Source organism: Canis lupus, chromosome 25 (assembly GCF_011100685.1).
Source record: "Canis lupus familiaris isolate Mischka breed German Shepherd chromosome 25, alternate assembly UU_Cfam_GSD_1.0, whole genome shotgun sequence".
Taxonomy (NCBI): domain Eukaryota; kingdom Metazoa; phylum Chordata; class Mammalia; order Carnivora; family Canidae; genus Canis; species Canis lupus.
This window is the reverse complement of record NC_049246.1, coordinates 4,043,847-4,058,422: the sequence shown is the minus strand read 5'-3', so window position 1 is coordinate 4,058,422 and position 14,576 is coordinate 4,043,847. Positions and strand designations below refer to the sequence as shown.

The 14,576-nt window shown below is 40.5% G+C and overlaps 1 protein-coding gene and 1 long non-coding RNA gene across 36 annotated transcripts in view; one reads left to right on the top strand and one right to left on the bottom strand.

Moving 5' to 3' along the window:
* The window catches only part of SERTM1 (serine rich and transmembrane domain containing 1), a 68,695-nt gene that overhangs the window by 35,781 nt on the left and 18,338 nt on the right, over positions 1-14,576 (top strand). For 6 of the 35 annotated variants that reach the window (XR_005378321.1, XR_005378320.1, XR_005378319.1 and 3 more), the window contains exons 2-4: positions 9,407-9,507; positions 10,648-10,705; positions 10,925-10,948. Coding sequence is in view for 3 of the 35 variants with exons in the window: in XM_038573256.1 (XP_038429184.1) it covers positions 9,407-9,507; positions 10,648-10,705; positions 10,925-10,948 (183 nt within the window). In the remaining 32 variants the exon portion in view is untranslated. Of the gene's footprint in view, positions 1-6,404; positions 7,180-7,289; positions 7,786-7,873; positions 8,152-8,814; positions 8,909-9,013; positions 9,297-9,406; positions 9,508-10,415; positions 10,556-10,643; positions 10,706-10,924; positions 10,949-14,576 lie in introns of those variants that run through there. The other 29 variants (XM_038573226.1, XM_038573242.1, XM_038573241.1 and 26 more) reach the window with 18 other exon arrangements.
* Positions 7,351-8,417, bottom strand: LOC106557743. Its single transcript, XR_005378322.1, has 2 exons — positions 8,195-8,417; positions 7,351-8,062 (listed from the first exon to the last, which is right to left on the bottom strand). It is a non-coding gene; the product is annotated as an uncharacterized LOC106557743 (long non-coding RNA).

Sequence of the window (14,576 nt, the reverse complement as noted above, 5' to 3'; positions counted from 1 at the left end):
TCTTTTTAAAAAATGAAATAAAGTAAAAGGGCTTCCTAAATTGAAATTTTACATCATTTTCCTTCTACTTGAACTTATACTTTCAGTATGCTTACTCTCCCTGACAACTGAATTTTATAACATATTTTTGTACTCACAAGTTTTTTATTTATCACCTTCACACATTTCTCTGCAATAAACATGTATAGAAATTGAAGCTTAATGTAATTTTTAAATTTTCTTTGAGTATAAGGCTCTAAGTGTTGAAATTTTTCTTCCAGATTAATTACCATTATAATTATTAATACTAATATACAATGAACCAAAATAATTTTCATATATTAACTTTTTACCAAAACATAAATATATTTTAAAATTTGATAAATAACTATTAAACATACAAACACTTCCTGAAAATGAAAACACTTTTTGCCAATTAATTATTTTTACCCATAGGCAAATGTTACTTATTTCTAGATTAAATTGTAGAAAATATAGGCCATTTATTATATTTTTATTTTTATTGTTATACATATGTACTGAGAAACTTTTTTCTCATAACTAAGTAGATTGAAAGGGAAGAGTTTATAGAAATGCCACTCATCTCTTAGAACTTCTGAGTTGAAAAGCAAATTTAAAAAAAGTCATACAAAGATCTATCATAAGAAACATAATAATCTATCTTCTCACAACTCAGTTTATTGAAAGCAAAGAATTGGAAATCCCCAAACTTGCAAAGTGATTTGTTATCTGGTTATTAGAAGCATTTTTTTTCTCTTCAATTTCTGGGAAGTATACCAAAAGAGCTTTACCAAAGCTTATCTGAATATAAATCATACTTGCTATTCTTTCACTAAGAGGGACTTTGTTTAATCCAAAGTACTCAGAATGAAATTTAGAAAAGTGGATATTATTAATTTCATTACACCTTTGTCCATGAAGTTTGGTTGATGAAATGCTGTTTAATTATCCTTTTTTCATTAAACTTATTTTGAGGTAACTATAGTTTCGTATGCAATTGTAAAAAATAATACAAGGTGTCCCCCAATTTTCTGTATTTGGTTGCCCCCTCTAATCACATGTTTTTATATATTTTCATCAGTCACCCAAGCCATAGATCTAGGTCGTTCAGTATATGGACAAAGTCTCTCACACAATCCAACTGACAAAGCCAGTACTCAATGTCAAATCAAGCAGCAATATCAGAATTAGTTGCTTTCAGAAAGAGGTTGACTTCACTTTAAAATCATGCTACATATGTATTTTTAGGATATTAAAATATTGAGAAAAAATTGCTGAATATGTTTTGCCAACTATATTACTTGTTCTGCAGATAAGATTTAAATGATATAGAATCAATATAATTATTTCATAATCATTTCTAATCAGCTATAATAAAAACAAGACAATAATAATATTGTTTCTTGATACTTATTTTGTAATAATGCAGTGTGATGGCTAGCTGAAATGGTTAGTTTTTTTTATGACATGAGGCATGTGATAAGAACACATGGCCCTATTTTGGTAAGTAAATTGTATATGTGTATCAAGTTTTGTTTTATATGCTTTAGCAGTGTTTAAAGGAAAATTAATATAAAATCAGAAATAATAATTAATTTTGTTATACATAGTGATCAGAGGAAAGTCTGAATTTATTAAAGGAAAAAAAATACGTATTACTCAAACTTCACCAGTCCAGTAGTCAACATATAGCATTATTTTTTGTTAATAGGAGGTAGAAATTATTGAACATTTTATAAGATGAAATAAGATGAATATTAATAGTAATTGGAACACATATTTCATGATTTAGTAAAAAAAATATTTTTAACTATCTTATTGAAAGGTGCAAATGCACTTACATCACAAATTTTCTGCCTTAACTATCTAAAGAATCAGTAGTCTTGAAAAGCATTCCATTGATATTTATAAAAATCAACACCATAAATCTATTCTCCTTGGGCAGTTCAAAGATTCTTTTTGTTTTGGCTAATAAAAAGTCCCAGAAATGGGGAAAAAAAGAGTAGCTTTACAGGAGCGAGACCTGACAAACACTACCTGAGGTAGGTGATCAGGTCAACATCAACAGTGGTAAATCATGTTGAGTGTTTGTTCCCTGGATATGTGTTGAAAATGATACTTTACCCATACAGTCTTCCTCCCCAACCCTTATAATTCCAGTCTAATTATGGGAAAAACATCAGACAAATCCCAACTGAGACATATTCTACAAAATAGCTGACCAGTCTTCTCAAAACTCTCAAGACATCAAAACCAAGAAAGTTGGAGAGACTTTAGCCCAGAGGAGACTAGGGAGACATGATGATTAAATGTAATGTGGGATTCAGGAACAGAAAAAGAGTATTAGGTAAAACACACAAAATATGAATGAAATATGGGTTATAGTTAATAATATTGTAACAATATTGGTTCATTAATTATAAAAATATACCATAATAATGTAAGATATTAATAACAGGAGAAACTGGGTATGCAGTATATGAGAATTCTGTACTGTCTTCACAATTTTTCTGCAAATATAAAATTGTTCTAAAATTTAAAAACTTTGGTTCTTAAAAAAAGTACGAGATAAGTATCTTGAATACCTAAAGTAAAAAAAAAAAAAGAATATAAAAAATGCTTTTAATCTTCAGCACTTTTTCCCTTGCTTTTCTCTCAAAAAATTCTCCTTCCACACTGATACCAGATCAGAAATAAAAGAGGCAGAATCATTAAACAAAAATTGTTAAAGCCACCATTCCATTTCTATCCAATATCTGAATTCAGAACATTCTAACATGTCATATTGTTTATACTTACACTGTCTATAAGATCATGTTTCCCCTTAACCAAACTACACGGAAAGCAGGGAAACCAGGAAAATCTTAAGTGTTTCACTTAATTATTTTTTTGACTTTCCCAAAATTAATATTTTGATTTATTACTTTATTTGGCACTCTGAGGTTTTATACTCCAGTTGAACACACCCTAGCAAGATTTGGAGTTAGCGAGGATATGCCTTTCTCATGTGTAGCAGAAGCAGTATTATAAATGCCTGTGAGTTCTCACTCAGGTAGATCAATCTAAGAAAAATAATTGACATGAAGGTTGATGGGTTCCTTAAAACTATCTCTGCACAAGTCCTCCTTTGGAAAGTCTTCCTATACCTTATGGCCACCTGGTTGGAAGACCACTAGAATGACGAACTATGGAATCTCAGATGGGTAAGGAGAAAAAGCACCCAATATGGGGCTTGAACTCATGACTCCAAGATCAAGAGTCACATGTTCTACCAACTGAGCTAGCCATACTGCTGGGTTTTTAATAGTTTTTCCTCAAGAGCGAATATATTTTAGTCATGCTGAAGGTTCTTGCCTAGGTAGACTTTCCCAATAGTATTTGAGGGCTAGCCTGAGAAATGGATAACAAAACTGTCTTGCCAACCACTGGGAATTCCTAGAACTAGATATTATGGGGTAGAATTCAGCCTAAATATTTCATATCCCTTTAACTCCTTCACAATTCAACACCCCCCTCCCCAATTTCTTGTTAATTCATTCAAAGTTAGCTTTTCTATCCTAATACCTCCAGTTGCCATTTTGCTGTTATGAAATTCTAATCCATGTCAAGGAAAACCTATCTTTGAGAAGTACCTAAGTGGCACATTATGAACTGCAAAGCTCCCACAGAGCAATTTAAAATGATGAATATCCTTTTCAAACATCTTTTTCCAAATTGCACATGGACTTCAGCCAGTCACAAGACGGAGATGTGGAGGATGCATTAAACTCCCCATCTGCTCTTCACATTGCTCAACATTGATTTATAACCCACAGTAAGTCATTTGGCCACACAAACAGAGCTGATGGGCAAGTACAGCACCCAGCGGCTAAAGCACACCCTATGAAAAGTGGTGTCCGTGGCATTAATATTTTTCTTCTCCCTTCACCCTGATGTGACTCACGGCCATTCCAAGTATAGTTCTACCCACTGTTCTCAGAAAAACAAACAAACTCTGAGGTACATTTTAGACTTTGAGAACATAAAGCTCTTTAGGGATAACTTCAGACTCTTGCTTTCATTAAAACAGCTTCAATGCATTTTCTCTCCTTTCAAACACAGCAGCATGTGTAAATTCCTTCCTACTTGTGTCATGTCCTTTTAAGAGAATTACTTTTTAGCTTTCTAGACTGTGTGTCATTCGCTGATTAGGTCAGACATACAGATTTTTCTTTTTTTTCACAAGCCATGAGAGGGCACTGTATGTTACGGAAGATAAAACAAAGGCCATGGACTCATGCAAGTAACCCCAAGGTATAATTAATGTTGGTATAATTTCCGAGTATTATCTCAAGATGGGCATATACGATAGTCATCTTTCTCTGCCGCTTCAGCCCAGCCCCATCTCCCATAAAAGCTGAAGCAGAACAAAAATTATGCAAGGTCATACTCTGGAACTGGCAGAAGGTAGACTGCGAAGTGAGAATGTTTGGTGTTAGTGTCCACCTTGTTGTATGGCTGCCATTTTGGCCCTACTGTTCCCTGGCACTCTTTACATTGGCTGCCACCAGGACCTTCCCTTATAGGAATATTCCATAGGATAGTTCTTTATAATGTTCCAGGGACTCTCATGGCCATTTTCTATTATATCTGCTCTCCACTCTTCCCTCTCAGTGCCCAATTTTTCTGCTCTATACCTAGCTGAACCCCTAAGTATCAGGCCCTTAAGAGTTCAAATTTAAGAATGAACTCATATGATCTGCTCACATGCTAATGGCTAATGTAGAGAGAAACACCTCTGGCTTTTCATTCCCACAAGAAACTTGAGTACATTTTAAACAGGGGCTTCTGATAAACCATTAATTTTTCAGCCCAGAGGAAGGTCCTCTTGGAAATTTCAAGTAAGATATGAAAAAAAGAAAATACATTTTTGAAGAGGAAGACCAGTGACTTTTAAGATACACTATTTGACTGTTGTTTCCTGGGTCCTAGCCATATCATGCCTGCAATCTTCAGAATGCTTTGGTCATATAAAATAGAGTCTTATCCTGGTTACTTCAAGGAATAAGGGAGTTTCTATAAAGGTATACATCACAATAAGAACAACTGGAATTTCAAAATTTCTGATTAACTCAGAAATAGCCAGGGTTAATCAGAAAAGGAAAACTAGTTTGGAAATTGGAAAATAGTACAGGATTCAAGGCAAATCTAGGGATTGGGTTAGCCTGGAGTCCCCTTGAGAGCAGGGTTCACTTATTCCCTCACCATCATGTGGACTCAGTTCCTCTTGCTTCTGTTTCCTTGCTGCTCTCAGCCAACCACCTCTTCCTCTCCTCTGCATGTATGCAGATTTCTGCTAACTCATAACTTTTGCTTATTCATAACTTCTGCTTACTCATAATTCCAGCCTACACATAGTCCTTGCTGTCTCATAGTCCATGGGTTGTGTTTTTAGCTTCTGCTCTGGATTTCAATTGACCAACTGTAATATTTCCAATTTGAATGTCCTAGCAGGAGAAGTTACCTAAATTAGTTAATTAACATTCTTCTTATTGAGGTAGAGCCTTTATACCGAGTATATACAGAGTATTCTTAGTAGCTAAGAATTCATTTGGCTAGTTTAAGCAAAAATTGAATTTAATGAAAGGATACTGGACCAGAGAGAAGCTCAAAGAATGAACAGAAACAGGGAACATCCAGAAGCCCAGCCAATCATACCTCCAAATTAGACACGTGAGATCACTGAGCAGCAGAAGCCATAACTTGCAACTGACACCTGGGCACTGGAAACCCAAGCTCATTGCTCCTCCCCTTGCTGGCCCTAGAAACTGGACATTGTTGCAGTCACTGCTATAGAGAGCTCTTCTCATCTCGGCTCCCTTGTATGACCAATTCCCAATTCTAGGTCTAAGGAAGGCATTTTATTGGCCAAATTGAAGTTACATGCTCTCACCCTAGCTGCAATTGGGGTTGGAGTGGACATGGGAAAAATGAGAATGTGTATATGGTCTTTTTGGCTTCACCAATTAAGCCCATTTTGAGTAATGAGCTCCGCTCAGGCATAGAACATGGATCCTCACTCAGCAGGGGACTGTGGGCAGGGTGGGAATTTTGATTGGCTGGTCCAAGACAACCTCATAATTGAAAAAGTAAAGGAAATTCTTTCATGGGCACTATTGGCTTAAAGCCCTACAAGGCACGCTTATATTCAATTTAGGTATTTATATATCTGCCAGCCTGATTGGACTATAAGCATTTTAGGGCAGAGACTTTGTCTTCTTTATTTTTATCTCCCTAGTGCCTGGGGCACTGCTTGGCATATAGCAGATGCTCCAAAAATGTCTGTTGAATTTAATAGTACTTGTGGCTCTAGGAATTTTTCCATAGCATTAGATAACATAAATTTCTCCATGTTTTCAGGAGGACCATGATTTAAACAAACAAAAAGGACTTATTGACACATCATGAAAATGTAAAAGTATTAAGAATTTTTATGACCTACTCTCTTCTTAGAGTAAATCTCACTTTCTCTACAGGGCACAGAGCTCTGACATTGTGGCAGATGGAATGTGAGAACTGCTGGAAAGAAGAGAGATTAAGTCATGAGAGATAGGATAGAGTTTGGAGAGGGAGCATCACAACAGGGCAGAGATGAAGGAATCAGGGAAAGGGAGCAGAGAACTAGTCTAGGGAGTGTTAGGAACAGAACACAAGCTTCCTGATAACCTAGATGGAAATTAGAGAATGGACAAAGTAATTCTAAATGTTGCTTTGATGACAGCAAAGAAGGAAAGACAGAACTAATAATTTTATGCACTTATTACATGCCAGACAATAGCTAGGAACTCGGTGTGTGTGTATGCATGTATGTGTATTTAAACTTTAAAACAACCTATTAATGTGGATACTATTATTGCCATTTTGTACATAAGGAAAATGAGACCCAGAGAGATGAAGTGATTGGCTTAGTTACAAAGATCATAAGTGACAGGATCAGAATTTAATGATTCTGACTCCAAATACCACAGTTAAAACAAACAAACAAAACACAAAACCAATCTTATCCATCTCTGATAAGACAGAAAAGGACTGGAAGTGGGATGATCATGCTCATTAGAAGCTAGAACTATTTCTCCAAACTGCCTGTGAACTCCTAGGAACTTGAGTGGTGAGACTGACCTACTTTTGAAGACACTCTATGTAAGTGAATTTGACAATTAACATTCTCTAGATCATTTATATACGAAATCAAGAATAAAGATGAAAGCAGCTTTGTCTCTCATATTAGTTTTTTTTTTTTTTTTTAACAGGTCATGGTCATTTTTCACAGCAGTCCTAGGCAATTAAGCTCAGGAAATGTCAAGAAAAGACTAAACAGATTACTTATTTATTACTTACTTATTTTGCACTGAAATACAATTGGTATATAACAAACCAATGATTTCATGGATATTACTATTAGAGAGGAGGCTCAGTATAAATCTAAGGTAAAACACGGAGGGATAGACAAATGTAACAAACTCATGAAAGTGACATGTGAACGTGTCAAACGGAAATGTGTTGGAAGAGAAGCAGGTCTCTGTCCGCCCTCTTCTCCATGCCGCTCATTCTATGGCCCTGCATTTTAGAAGATACAAAAAGATTCACGTAGAAAAGATGAACACAAACCCACAATTCCCCTGGAGGAGGAAGAGGGAGAGAGAGAGAGAGCCTTTGCTCACTTACTAAGGGGGCCTCAGAATCTGTCTCTATCTGGAGAACCCCTAACATGAGCACAACTAGCATAATCCCAGGAGATGGGCGCTGGTAAGTAGGAGTGTTTGTACAAGTTTACATGGTCACTAAAACGTGAGCATCATCCTTCTATACTGATTTACATGATTCATTTTCGTAGCCACAGGTGGACGGTCTCCGGGTGGATGCAGCAGGAGGGAGCAGATGGAGGGAAAGGAGCCGCCCCAGCACCTCGCAGGAGCTCAGCCCTTCCCCAGGCCAACAGGCCGGAAAGCCCATTGGATCATTGAATGTCAGAGTAGAAGAGACCACAGACATCGAATGATCAGTTGAAATAACAGTTTTTCAGCTGAAAAAAAGAGGAATTCCAGAGTCTTTCAGTGAAGCTCACGGGTCTCACTGGTCCCTTGGCGGCGCCCTTCCCAGAGTTCTTTCAAGGTCTGTGACCCTCTCGAAGCCAGGTTCCGGGAGGGGTTTTTACCTTTGCCCGGTCCCTGGCAGTGCTGGGAACTGCCGTCCGATTCATTTCATCTCTCGATTTGGCGGAGTATTCGGAAGGGGCGAGAGATGAGGCGTGAAGGGAGGGACGCGCGCGGCCACGCTCCCCGCAGGACGCGGCTCCGGACCCGGCGTCGGGGCTCCGCGGGACCCAGGTGTTCCCGAGGGGAAGAAACTGGCAGAAAGTGGATGCCTCCGCCCGCTGCCCCCCCCCCCCCCCCCACACACACACACAGGTAACGGCACCACAGCTGCCTTCCGCACACGCGGCTCCCGGCGCCAACGCCAACGCCAACGCCTCCGCGCCCTCCGGGACCCTCCGACCCCGGCTCAAGCTCCTCCCCGCCCGCGGGCCCCGGCGGGAGCGGCGGCGGCGGCGGCGGGGAGCGGGGAGCGGGGAGCGGGCCGCGCTCGCTGCCATTGGCTGTGCGGCCCGAGGGGCGGGGGGCCCCGCAGTCCCGCCGGCTCCGCGGCCCCGGCTCCCGCCCTCCCGCCGCCCTCCCGCAGCCGGTGCGCTCGAGCCCTGCGCTCCCCGGACGGCCGCGCGGGGGCGGGGCGCCGAGGCGGGGGCGGGGGCGGGGCGCGGCGGGGCGCGGGCGGGGCGCGGGCGGGGCGCGGGCGGGGAGCTCAGCGCAGCTCCAGTCCGGGCCGGGCCGGCGCGCCGCGGGAGGGGAGGTCGCCGCGCGCGGGCTCGCAGGTCAGTGCGAGGCTCCCGGCGCCGCCTCGAGCGGGGCGGGGCGTGGGGGCCGGGGCCGGGGCGGGGGCCGGGGCGCCGGGCCCTGGGGGCGGGCTCGCCCTCCGCGGGGAGCGCCCTGCCTCCTCTCCTGGGGCGGCCTCCGCTCCCTCCGAGCGCCCCCCCCCGCGGCTCTCCGCGGCTCCCAGGGGTGTGGCTCCGTCCTGGGAGCCCCCTGAGTGCATCCCCTCGGCGGCCAGCAGGCTCCGCGGGTCGGCGGTCGCGATCCTCGGGAGGACCCGGCGGGGCTGCGCAGGGCCGCGGCCCCGGGACGACCCGCTCCTGTCCCGGACACAGCCGGGAGGATCTGCCCTCGCGAGCGCTGCTGCAAGCATTGATTCCGCCGTCAAGTGTAGGCAGTTCCACACTTTGCGGAACGCGCTTCTAGGTGCATCTGTTTGCTTTTGCCTTTGTGGTGTGTGCGGTCACCTCTGTTTGTTTTGCTTCTATCCGGGTTTACAGGGTCGTCTGTCCCCTCCGGGCACTCCCCGCGTGCACTGCCGGCCTTGCACCCTCGCGCGCCCGCAGAGCCTTTGCACCCGTCTTAGGTGCTTCAAATCCGGGTAAGTTTTACCTGGCGGTGAACACTTGCGTTCCCCAGCGGTGGTTTCTGAGTTCCCGAAAAACCTACTAGACCCCCCCCCCCCCCCCCCCCCCCCCCCAGCTCCCGGAATGCTGTCTCCCTGCCGAGGTGCTGGATTACGGGCGCGCTGAGCTCTGCTTAGCCGAGGGGAGTCCCTGCGGCCCGCGCCGGGCAGCGCTCGCAGAAGCCGCGGGTTGAGGACCGGGCTTGCGGGCTCCGCCGCGGGGCCGCCCGGCTCGGCTCTGTCCGCCTCCGGAGGCACGGCTTGTTTCTTAACCTCCTTCATTTCCTCTGCCTGTTAAATTTCCTTTGGAAAATTATTTGCTAAAGTGTTGAAGTAGTTAGGTGGTTCTTTGCGGCGGATAGTGTATTCCGAAGGCTCTGGACATTCTCAAAGGCATCGCATTTGTTGGGGCCCACGCTACAGGTGCAAAGGGCGCAGAACGGGCAGTTACGGTGTCCCGGGGCCAAGCTGAGGGACCACCTCTTACAGGGTTGCTCCTCAGGAGCTTTTTGCTTTAGATATTTCTAGATTCATTGTCAGACAGCAGCCCATCAACAGGAAAAAAGGCAAGTAATACCTTTCTCTTAAAAGGTTTACTTCTTAACGCAGCCTTGCTGCCCAATGCACCCACCTTAAAAACAAAACAAAACCAACCAAAAAAACCCAACGGGTATTTAATTAGCTTAAGGTATGCAACTAATCTGAGTGTTCTAGGTTATTTGTAATCTAGCTCCTACAGATTCTTGCCTCTATTTTGTAACTGAAATGCTTCATTTCTCCAAGTATGGAGGCGTCTTACCCCTATCCCCACCTCTCGAACACGTACATACTTTATAAGCAGCACCTAGTCGATCCCTTAATCACGTTGCTTTTTTGAAGCGTATATTGGTGAGTCTGCCTTGTAACCGAGTTGCAGTGCCACCACTCCCACAGGACATGTCCTTCAAATGCTGGGCATTGTGGGGATGGAGAACCATCTGCCAACCTCCCAAGTATTCTGGGAATACGGAATTCCAGAAAACGGGTGGGGTATTACATTTTTGTGTTTTGATTTTGAGGCTTATTATTTATTTGGCTTATGTATTTATTATTTTTGATTCCTTTTACATAAGGCAGAATGCTCTGAAGAGATTGACACATGTTCATGGTTCTCATTAAAGAAGCTTCATGTAAGGTAAGATCCATTCCATTTTCCCTGCTGTTCGTTCAATTCAACAGATTTTATTGGATGTCTATGATGTGCACAAGCTTGTCAGGAGTTAAGGGATAAATAATGGTGTGATGACATGTGGCATCAAATCCATCAGAGGATTTATTTGCAGGTTTCCTAAGAGGTTTCTTTTCATTTTTTTTTCTTTCTCTTTTTCTTTCTTTTTTTTTTTTTTTAATGAAGGCAGATGAAGGAGGACAGCGATTGGTAAGAATGTTTAATCATACTAATCATTAAGTAATGTCATACATTTATTCTAAGAATGAAAGATTAACCCATCCCAAGCAAAACTCTCTGATTTGGCCTCTATTTAGATCTAGTCTCAGCCCATTTGATAATATTCCTTCTTCTCTAGGCTTGCTCTTTTCCCTGCACTTTATTTTAATATCCTTTTTAAAAAAATTGTAGACTTTATTTAAACACTTTTATATTTAATTTGTTATTAGGGAGAAGCAAAATGTAAAATTATGACTGAATTTTTGTGTTTTGCTCCTTTGAGTTTATTATTTATTTATTTATTTTGAAAGATTTTTATTTATTTCTTTATGAGAGACACAGAGAGAGGTAGAGACACACACAGGCTGAGGGAGAAGCAGGCTCCCTGCGGGGGACTGGATCCTGGGACGTGATCCAGTATCACAACCTGAGCCCAAGGCAGACTCTCAACCACTGAGTCCAATCCAAGTGTCCCTCATTTGAGTTTTTTTAAACAGTAATTTAAGAACCTGGAAAAATACATTCTTAAAAGGCCCTTGACATCAGGTACTGTGGTAGGTCCCACTTGCCTGGCTCTTGGCAACCATGAGCCATTCAGTAAACATCTGTTAAATGAAGCTAGAAGTCAAAAAGTACTGTTACAGAAGAATGCCATTTTCTTCAAATACATATGTGGAGCATATTGTATTATTATATTGCTATGTTAATATAAAGCATCACAGGCTTAACTTTTATTATTATATATTATTCCTGATGACAGCTAAAAATTTTTTTTTAAAAACCTTTAGTTAATAGAATAGGGAACCTAATAAAGAAGAAACTGAACTAAGTGCATGAGTTGGCAGGATTCCTTCTAGCTAACGGATGTACCTCAAGAAATTAAGCCACAAGTTAGGCACAGAAGTCTATGATACATGCACATGTGGACCAGCCTTTGATTTAGAACTCAGGAAGTCTATCTATGCATTTACTGATCATTTCAGATACACAGTAGCAGGCAAATGAGCCAAGTTCTGGGACCTCTTCAGTTTTGATTCGGATTTGTGGCAGATTCATTCATGGGATATAGTGTTCTGAGTTGCTCTGTCATAGGACACAGAATGCCTCCTTCAGCAGTTCTTTATGTATAGTATCTATGCTCATGTTCACATTTGGAGCCAGGAAATCATCACTATTTAGTCTAAGTTTTTTTGGCAACAGCAACAACAAAAAATGGAGATTTCTGAATAGTTAAGTAGCCCTATACAAGTTAACAGTATCTCTAAGCATGAAACACACAACCAAGCCAAAACAGTGCCAATATTTCAAAGCTCTGAATTTGTATCAGGAATAGGATAGACTATCATTAGTTCCTAACTTTTAAATTTTCATCTACTAAGTTATATTAAGATAGGAGATCAGTCAGTCCAGACTTAATAATTTGCATTACGGGCTTGATTGTTGATGCCATGATATTGTTGATTCTTTGATATTGCTAAGGATAATAGTGAAAGGGTCTGGAAGCTGTAAGCTTCTAATACTTGTTAAACAGGATAACTTATGGTAATAGGCCTGAATACAATTTTTGATAAGGATAAGATGGCTATAAGGACCTGTTTCAAATTCAGAGAGACAGAAAGATGACTTACACCACAGTTAAAACACTAAGGCCATTCATTCAACATACAGATTCACTCCTCAGGGAAAGCCAAAATAGCAGCTTTCCTGATTAATTTGCCACACTACTCTGGCACTGATTAGAACTGCCTGGGAATCTATTAACCATTGCCAATTAAACTGGTATTGTTCTTACCCACTTTCAATTTCCCCATGACCAGGACTATAGCAACTGGATCTATTCTCTTCTTAGATAAAACATTCACAATATCCTATGAAATGCAACTATAATACAAAGAGCATTTAAGCCCCACTAGGCAGATTGACTTTCTTGTCTCAGCCAGAGAATCTTAAACTTTGAAAGAAAAGGTACCTATGAACCATTTCAAATGTTTTGTATAATATATGCTGGTAGTATATGTAAGTATATGCAGTACAATAAAAGGAGGAGGAGGAGTGGGGATGGGAGAGGGAAAAAAGAGGAGGAGGGGAAAGAGTTCTGGGCTTAAAAAAACCACTCAAATAATTCATCCAACAAGTAGTAGACATTCCTTGCTATGACCCAGAATATCTTTTATATACCTGGCACATGATTTCTCTACATATGCTATCATTAAATTTTATTTCTATTTTTTCTAATGAAAACACCTTTATTGTTTTTTTTCTGATTATAAAACAATATATTTTCTTTGTATCAAAATTTAGATACATGCACAAAATAGGATGTAAACAAACATACATCACCTGCTAAAAAAAATGTTAACAACTTGGTGCATAACCTTGTTTAGTTTATTTTTGCATGCCTTTGGCTATACATGAATTAAAGCCAACCATTGTGTATGTGTGCCTAGTAGTAGTAGCAGTAGTAGTAGTTGTTGTTTTACAAAAATGGAATCATACTATACACTATTCTGAAGCTTACTTTTTGACTTAGCCATACATGTCCAGCATCTTTCCATATAAGAAAATGTAGTCATTTTTATAATATTAGAGTCCTACATTACATGATTCTTCTATCATGTATTTAACCAATCCTTGACTCATGGATATCTTCGTGGCTCCAATGTTTAGCTACAGAATATGTCTTTGTGCATGTGCCTTTTAAACTTACCTAGTCTTCTCCCATGGGGTAAATTATCAGAATGTATTATTTGTATTATTAGCCTACAATACCATACATTTTTGGATGAAAAAGGAAGCACTCAAATAATTCATCCAACAAGTAGTAGACATTCCTTGCTGTGACCCAGAGTATCTTTTATATACCTGGCACATGATATTTTCTGCCCTTAAAAAGTACATTTTTAAATTGATATTTAACAGTCATATAGAGAAGTACACAAAGTCATAAGTATATAATTTATGATTCATGTATTCAACTTGAAAATACCCTTGTAAATGGAACCCAGGCCAAAAAATATATATTTACTAATACTCTCCTTAATGGCCTTCACATACCTTGGCAACCTGTCATTTTAACTATTCCTCATGAGAAAGTCCTTGGTGAGCTTGCTGACCTCAATTTCCATGAGTCAGGTCCAAGGTTAGGGGGCACTGTGACTTTTAGAGTGACCAGGAAATATTAATGGGTTCTCAGGCCTTCAAAAGGTCTACTTTTGTTTACTTGCCAACAAAGTTGGTCTGGTTTACTGGAATCACTTTTTGAGATCTTTCCTCTGTTCCCTCTTTATTATCCCTATATGTTTTGGTCTCATATTTGGACCCTGTATGGCAAATATTTTGATTCATATGATGAATTAACCTCTGAATAACAAAAGAAACCAAATAACATGTTTTTCATCTAATTTCTTGTTGGCCACCTGGCTTAGCTCTGAATCTAGAGTAGATTTGGAGCCAGAAAAAGAATTCTGGGTTCCTCATTTGTGATTTCAATCACCAGCTATCTCCTTCTGCCATCGTTTTCCAGAAGGCATATAAACAATGACCTTCAAAATTTAATTTACTTAACTTTTGGAGACTTCAGTTTTCTGATATTTAAGGACTTATAGCTACCCAATTCTAT